Source organism: Aspergillus niger, assembly GCF_000002855.4.
Source record: "Aspergillus niger supercontig An16".
NCBI classification, from domain to species: domain Eukaryota; kingdom Fungi; phylum Ascomycota; class Eurotiomycetes; order Eurotiales; family Aspergillaceae; genus Aspergillus; species Aspergillus niger.
The window spans coordinates 1569994-1578339 of record NT_166531.1 but is presented as its reverse complement, the minus strand read 5'-3'; the positions used below and the strand labels follow the sequence as shown (position 1 = coordinate 1578339).

General features: G+C 50.2%; 3 protein-coding genes across 3 annotated transcripts; 1 reads left to right on the top strand and 2 right to left on the bottom strand.

The window, feature by feature from the left end:
* Position 1: 1 nt before the first annotated feature.
* On the top strand, positions 2 to 1273 carry An16g07040 (uncharacterized protein; the record flags this gene model as incomplete). The annotated part of the gene is made up of 1 exon (XM_001397967.3): positions 2 to 1273. A coding segment is annotated over one exon (1272 nt), but the record flags the coding sequence as incomplete, so codon positions are not given.
* Positions 1274 to 2359: 1086 nt separating this feature from the next.
* Positions 2360 to 4047, bottom strand: An16g07030 (uncharacterized protein; the record flags this gene model as incomplete). The annotated part of the gene is made up of 8 exons (XM_001397966.3): positions 2360 to 2393; positions 2512 to 2653; positions 2720 to 2754; positions 2785 to 2954; positions 3011 to 3384; positions 3444 to 3647; positions 3709 to 3843; positions 3915 to 4047. The coding sequence occupies 8 exons, from the start codon at positions 4045 to 4047 to the stop codon at positions 2360 to 2362; spliced, it is 1227 nt and encodes a 408-aa protein (XP_001398003.3).
* Positions 4048 to 5488: 1441 nt separating this feature from the next.
* Positions 5489 to 7471, bottom strand: An16g07020 (uncharacterized protein; the record flags this gene model as incomplete). The annotated part of the gene is made up of 6 exons (XM_059745257.1): positions 5489 to 5893; positions 6002 to 6093; positions 6150 to 6485; positions 6554 to 6641; positions 6703 to 7430; positions 7462 to 7471. 6 exons carry the CDS (start codon positions 7469 to 7471, stop codon positions 5489 to 5491), a joined length of 1659 nt encoding a protein of 552 aa, XP_059604896.1.
* Between the last annotated feature and the right edge of the window lie 875 nt (positions 7472 to 8346).

The window sequence follows — 8346 nt, the reverse complement described above, 5'->3', positions numbered from 1 at the left end:
TGTCGCGGGCACCACCACCTCTCTGGCTAGCGGTACTCAGACCTACGGTGGTGTCACCACCATCGTCGAGACCTCGACCACCGTCACCTGCCCCTACGCCACCGTTTCTCCCTCTGGCTCCACCGTCACCAGCATCATCCAGACCACCACCTACGTCTGCCCCGAGGCTGGTACCTACACCATTGCTCCCACCACCACCTACGTTCCCTCTAATACCGTCGTGACCTACCCCACCGTCTCCACGGTCACCCCCGGCACATACACCCACAGTGCTATCACTGTCACCGCCACTGTTACCGACTACACCTACACTTGCCCCTTCGCCAACGCCAACGAGCCCACCAGCACCCCGGCTGCCGCTACCACTAGCGCTGTTGTTGTGACTACCCCCGCTCCTGCCACCACCACTGCTGCCGCTGTCACTTCCTCCGTCCAGTCCAGCACTGTGGCCAGCTCCAGCGCCGCCGCCAGCTCTGGCGTCAGCGCCAGCGGCAACAGCATGGGAATGACCTACACTCCCTACAGCAACTCCGGTGGTTGCAAGTCCAAGGCCACCGTTGAGTCGGACATTGAGACCATCGCCAACAAGGGCTTCACCCACATCCGTCTCTACTCCACCGACTGCAGCACCCTCGAATACGTTGGTGCCGCTGCCAGCAAGTACGGCCTCAAGCTGATCCTCGGTGTCTACATCTCCAGCACCGGCACCTCGGGTGCTCAGGACCAGGTTACTGCAATCACCGAGTGGGGTCAGTGGTCGATGGTTACCCTCATCGTTGTCGGTAACGAGGCCATCTCCGACGGCTACGCCACCGCCAGCGAGCTCGCCACCTTCATCTCCTCCTGCAAGTCTAGCTTCGAGGCTGCCGGCTACACTGGCCAGGTCACCACCACTGAGCCCATTGACATCTGGCAGGAGTACGGCAGCAGCACCCTCTGCTCTGTCGTCGACGTCCTGGGTGCCAACATCCACCCCTTCTTCAACTCGGAGACCACTGCCGCTGAGGCCGGTACCTTCGCCGCCTCCGAGGTCGCTCTTCTGAAGAAGATCTGTACCAACATGGATGTCATCAACCTCGAGACTGGTTGGCCGAGCAAGGGTAACGCCAACGGTGCTGCCGTCCCCGGTGCCACCGAGCAGGCTACCGCCATCAAGGGCATCCGCGAGTCCGTTGGTGAGCTGTCGGTCTTCTTCTCCTACGCCAACGACCTGTGGAAGGACCCCGGCGAGTACGACGTTGAGCAGTACTGGGGTTGCATTGACCAGTTCTAAGCGGGTCGCGCTTGATTTGTCTATAGTTTCCTGAACAATTTTTTTTCTTTTTGCTTCCGATCTGCTTGGAGTTGTTTATAATCCTGTATCTGTCGTCCCAGGTACATTCATCACGACAGGACTTGGCTTATCTTTCCCTTCTCCGTACAGTTGAAACTTTCATATAGTAGATATAACCTTTTGGTGTCTGTTTCTTTCTTCCTCTACTCTTATCTATGTGTCTACTGACCGGGTTTGCGTCAATTGCTTTTTCTTTGTTAGTATGTATAGGCTAATTTAACGGCTTACGATGGATCTATATCTATGTAATATTCTGTAGACAGTATACCCATGTTGAACTGAGGGACATATGATAAGATCCGCCATTTCATTCCACAGATCTCTTTAAAAGCCGCAATCTCTCACCCTGACACCAACCCTGACAAAAGAATCCCAAAACAATATGCCTTATGGTTCTCCTACATACATACATGAGACATCAAGCCACCGACGCAACACACTAGCGACCAAGCCATCTTCAGTGTAATCGATCTAATCCACAATACTAGATGAACCCGACTCTCATACCCCTCCCCACAATCCTACAGGCTGAAGTAGGTTCACTCCCTCTCGTGTCCTCTATCATGATCTGGTTGCCTAAGGAAAGAGAACTGGAATGTAATAGAAAACAGATCTCTCTATCTATCTATATAGACAAGATTATAACTTAACTGCTTGGATTACGATTTCATGCGAATAAGAATATTGGATGAAATGTTTCTCTATGATCAAAACGGGTGTTACGTACTTCCGGGTAAGTTTATCTTCATCTGGTCGCTAGTACTAGTAGATAGAGACTCTCATATATCCTCATATCCTAGCGGTATATATGTACCGTTACTGCATTGTCCGGACACAGCACCGCTCTCCAAAAAGGCAAAACGATGTCAGATTTTCATTCCATGAGCCAGAAACAAATAGACGCGCACGCCACAATGGAGATTTTGTTCACCGGCACGGAGTATAGAATCGTCAATTTAGCACCCCCGTCGCATTATCCAACTTCTCAACCCTACCTGATTGACCCCCACGCATCTTAACAGGGTTTCAGGTTGGCAACGACGACCACGCGCCGCCGCACCTGCAGATATATATATAGGGAGTCTGCGTGTGGGTGTTTGACTGCGCGGACGATGTGGCTCGACTCGGAAGTCTGTAGGAAGATATCGCTGTTGAGCGGCATATAACTAGTTGCATACTGAGACGTGGGACGATATGGCAGGACGAGGCGTGTCAATGCATGTTTGACCAGATAAGTAATCTGGATAATCATCTCCATAACAACTTCAAGTTGACTCGAGTGGTTTATACTCATGATATTACCAGTCATACTTGTCAGCCCTAGGCTTTAATAGTAGCAGATAGAACTGATGTTATTTAGTAAGCATCGATATATTCAAGGCACACTGACAATATCGAGAGACCGCGACAGTTCCTCATGCCTGTTCGTCTCAAGTCCTTAGATCTTGTACACTATCTTATAGTTGGAGATAACCCCGTCACGATACTCCTGAAATCCCTTTGTCACGGACTCGAGCCCCTCGAAAAGCTTTGGGGTATTCGGCTTGATGATTCCGGTAGAGAGCAACTTCGGCAGTGCATCGAAAAACTTTGCCGACAGCTCGTGATCTTCTTTGTGTGGCTGCAAAATATAATCAATAAAAGACGGTAAATGTCGACCCTCGAAGACGAACTCACCGGCCAGTAGAATTCCTTGTATTTGTGCTCCTTTAGGAACGCCGTCCAGACCAGAACATCCGTCACCTTAGTCTGCTTGGTCACATTCTCGGTGAAAGCCTTACCCGGACGAACAGTGCACAGGATACCGCCTTGCTCAGAGATTGCCTGCGATGAAGTAGCGGAAGATGAGTCGTTGCCGATAGTGTCGAAGACGTACCTCAGACTGCAGTTCGCAGCAGCCTTGATGTTCTCCACCACACTTGCGTCGCGGTAGTCGAGAGCGACAGTGGCACCAAGGGACCTGACGAAATTGTGATGGCGGGTACTGCAAGTCGTAATAACGTTAATACCGTAGTACTTGGCAATCTGGATAGCATAAAGCCCGACGCTTGCTGTCATGTATGAGTCTTTCCACGCTACACATACGCTTCACTGCACCATTTCAACTCACAAGTTCCGCCCCAAATAAGGACGGTCTCTCCAGAATTCTGAGAGATATTGAGACAATCCTTGGAGAATAGAGCGAGTAACGCTGTGCACGCGGCGAGGGGTACTGTTGCGGCCTGCTCGGGCGTGACGCCTTCGGGCAAAGGGAAGCAAATACGCTCATCTGCGAGGGTGTACTCGCTGTAGCCACCCAGCTTCTTAATCTCACCTGCTCGAACGGAGGTTTATATCCTGAATGGAGTAAGTCTGGTCCAAGATGGGTGACTGACCTCCCCAGATTAGACCAGCAATCACGGTGCCAGCCTTGACCCTGCTCACTTTGTCGCCCGTCCGCTCGACAGTACCAACAAAATCACAACCAAGCACCGCATCGTCGCCAAAGGCATCAGCATCGAGGGATTGAACTAGTTGGTGACTTAGCACTCTATTATTTTAACGGTACGGAAATGGATCGGGGGGAGGGGGTAATACTTACTATCCGTTGGGTTCTGAGCTACATGTGAAATCTTCACCAGTACCTGGTGCTCGCCCGGAGTCGGCACAGGAATGGCTTCTCTGGCCAGCTTGCCAGCCCTGGTCACGAGAGCTGTAGCGGTAGGTGGAGCCATTGTCAATGTCCTTGGGTGCTATTCTTGTCAAGGCGGAGATCTGCTGCAACGTGCTTTCAACTTCCCAGAAGCTGCAACTTTTATATGCGTCCAAAGCGCGAAAATGTCGTATCTCTGCCTCTATATGCTCTTTATTTACAGTTAGCGGGACGGTGTGATTTGAAATCAACTCTGATAATCGCCAGCAGTACGTCACTTTAATGCTACTCTACAATATCGCCATGTCGGGTCTACCGAGTGGGACCGGGCGCTTAGACTTGCTGTCGGCATCTTATAGCGATGGTGGGCTTGGCAGGGATGGCTTGGCTCATGCGGCTGCACTTGCCTCGAACGAATTCTTGATCCACTGCGTCTGGATTTCAAATCAACAAACCGCCAGTATCTTCACCTTTTCCATCGTGTGCCAAACCGAGTCCTGTTATGTGTCATGGCTACTTGAAGGCACAATAGCTTACTAGAGAACACTTCTGGTGGCGAGCAAGGAAACGATCAACTATTTCGGCCTCTTAAGCTGATTGGATTTGGTCTTAGCTTACCTCTCAGCTGAAGAGGGTATGAGTCTATTATCTGGGTACTGTGAATGAATCATGTTATTCACCTATATCACGAGCTACACTTAGGGTAAATGAAGGGAACGCCTAAGGATGGAGAAGTTACCCACACACCCACGATCTATCTCCGCCTAGAAACAATATGACGCACACAGAAACTTCCATTGAAATCATAAGTTGGAAATTTGTACTATGAGGATATCGCTGAGGGTGGTTTCTATGCCATATTATGTCTAAACAGATTCGGACTAACTTGACTGGGTCAACCGTCAACGGCCGCCCTTCGACAAATGCTGTGGACAATTTGCTCAACATGTACATTCTCCTACAGTGGAATGGATCGATCTCCCCATAGGAGGAATCAGCACTGCCCAAGCACGAGGGAAAGAGTGAGATACTCACCGCTCAAGTACCTTATGGTACTGCGAGAACTCCCGAGTCATACTTAGTCTCTTCTCGCTTTTATGGGGATGGATTGAGTATTGCGTTGGTCATATAGTGGACTCGGTCCTTGCCGGGGCATTAGGGTTTAGCTTATAAGCTTGTTGATGATTCTCCCACAAACAAAGTGGAAGATGGCTGAATGGGATAATGCGCTTAATTTTGGCACGTTAAACGCGAAGAATTTGTATCTGGCCGAAAAAATTACAGTTTACAGCTTGACCGACGATCCACTCAGTTTCAAGAGCTACCTGGATTGGCTGGAGCATACAAGGATTGCGTTCCCGGATCTATATGTGCAAAGCTGTCTTGTATACTTCATCGACCACTCGATCATCAAAAATGTTGTCAAATAGTGTGCCGCCTGATAACATAAATACATGCCTGGGGCCATTGGTCGATTGTCATTCGCTGAGCAACCTGTACCCGACCATAATGACTTCTCATCCCTACCGAAATCCCCAGAGGTTCCGCAACTCCGAGGCCCGGTCTGAGGTTTTCCAGCCTGTCTCAGACTCAATTCTTGCCAGTTGCTTTAAAAGCGCGATCTTCTCGGAGGCATACTTTTCGCTTATATCTGCGGCCACTGGAGGAACCGGGCGGCCCCAAGGGACCTCTAGGCGAGAGCTAACCCGCGTGGACTGGTCACGTCCGGTTGTGTTTTGGAAAAAGCTGACGTGATTTTCTGAAAACGCCGTGCCAGCAATATAAAGAGGTTGTAATTGATTAACCCAGTTAGGACTGTATTCCGCGGACCTGGTCAGCTCTTTCCGCAAACTGCAACAGCGAGGTACATACTGTGAAATATTCGAAACAGAAATCCCGCCAAGTTCACGAGCATGCCAGACAGGACTCTGCCATTTAAAATTTGGGCCATTAGCTATCAGATGCTATCAGGACATACGTGGAGAAGTATGGTCTCTTCTCAATCTCCATGAGCCAAGTAGTCCAGATCTGCTTACCATTATAGAGTCGGGAGTCTCGACTCTTCTCCTGAGGCAGCCAGATTGAAGGAGTAAGATAGAGCCAGCATGATAAAAGGTATTACCACAAACTGTCCATACAATTTGGTCAACGGTAGTATCAGAGGAAACAGTTGGAACAACATACTGGAAGATGACCGGGAAAATATCACAGCTGGAAAAGGATTCGTGCCCATCGGCGTCTCCCTGAGTAGGGGACAAACTTCTTTGGGACGCAGGCGCCACCACTCTTGAAGTTCGTCCCAGAGGTTTTTGACGGAAGAGTAGTACACAGAATCGCTATCCCTATGGCAAAGCTGGGCGTCCGCTCGGAGATTCACGATCCGTGCAAAGACCAGAATTGCCAAGTTGCAATAATCGTCAAGCGTGCCATTGGCTGCTACCAACGGAATGGAGCTATTATCGACCCACGAGTCAGTAGGAATGAGAAGCCGCTTGCAGCTAATGAAGGCAGCCCAGACGTCTATTGCAAAAGACACAGAATCAGACAGGTGCCTTTAAAGTGGGCTTGGTTTCATCTTGGCCACATACCGATTCGAGCGAAGGCCCAAAAGCAGGACTTTACAATGCCGCTACATGAACCGTTCCATTTTCGAGAATGCAAGAGACTGGCGCAGCCCTATTGTAAATTCCACAGGGTGAGCTGATAAAAAAAAAACATGTAGACAACGGATACAAACCTTCAGGTGACGCCGCCACTCCCACACACATGACGCCATCATCTCGTAGACGCAAAGAAGAGTGCAAGTCGCCAACACGGCTACGCTTGCTTCATCCGGATCCTGACGGAGCAAGAGTTGAATTGTATATTGATATAGCTCGAGTGTCAATGATCTTTGCTGGTCCTGGACGGCATCTCGCTGTCGCGATGCCAATGCGATGGCCGATGCAAGGAACGATTTCGAAGCCAGCATCTGGTGGACACTGCTCAGTGTGAAATGCCTCTCCGAATCAGTGGTCTCACACCAAGTCCCAGTCTCATAGAGATATAACGAGAACAAATGGGCACTTTCCTCGCTTGTTATTGGCATTGAGGGCTCCGGCAACCGTGACGCATTCCGAGACGCAGCCAGTCCTAAAGAGAACGGCAGCGCATATGAACTAGGACTGTCTACCAACTGCCGCACTTGTACTGGATCATCTTGTCGCAGCCTGTTCTCACCGATATCGCTTATACTACCTGACTGCGCGGGGGACAGCAGACTTTCGATAGTGACCTCGTTAACAAGCGACCTTCTGGCATTTGAGTTCGCCCGGACAGGATCATATGAGGCAATATTGAGCGAAGGTTGAATATCTTCCGTCCGGGCGTCCCCCGGACGGGTCTCATTAGGCAACTCGTCGTGTAAGGGATCAGAGCTATACGCTGAAAAGCCATCGGAAGGCTCCCGATAATACCTGACTACCTCTGCAGTATCATCTATAATCTAAACACTCACTGGTCAACATCGTTCTCTCAACTGTAACAGAGCACACAAGGCCTTGACCTGGAGGCTATCAGGGCTAAATTGGAGGTGTTCCAGAAGTTTGGTGATGCTAACAACAGCGACGGTATACCAGAAAGATAGATCATAGGCATTCTGTCTCTTTACACAACGGCGTCGAAAGAGTGAGGGGCCAACTCACAATGGGCGCGGAAGGCTCCAGCAACGACTTCTCATTATCACTCTGTATATCAGTCGCGGATTCTTGCCGCCCCTTCTCGATTTCTAGGAGGGCTGCCCTCTCGGGAGTTGATAACCGGATGCTACGGGAGGGATGAAAGGAGGCCTTCAGGCCCCACTGACAGATGTAGCCACGCGCTTGACAGCGTTGACACTGCGGGCGCCTTTCATCACCTAAATGGAGTACATTACATTAGTCAAAGCACTGCTCCTTCGAGGTTGCTGGGAACCCAAAGGCGTCATCACACATTTCCTGCGACGGCTGCGACAGGGCAGACTGTGGATGCAGTCAGCTCACCATAACCGACTTAAAATCGAAAGGCATGATACCATCCAGACCGCGTCCTAGTTCGCGTCGAGTGCATTTACCGATCCTCAACTGACATGCAGGGCACAGTAGGATTGGAGAGGGAGAAATGATAACAATGATGCGGAACCTCCGTGGGGTGAGCGGCTGGAGTTGCCATCTTCAACCCCACATGACATAATCAACTCAGTATGCCAGTGTCAGACCGGAGCTGGAAAATACGGAGCACGGCTCTATCGGAAGTTTACTTTTTGCAAACCTACTACAATCTAGTTAAGTCCCGTCATCAAGGAGTCTGGTCTTGACCAAGTAGTTCTAAGGCTATAATCTTGAGCGTGTAGGGGGCTTAGCAC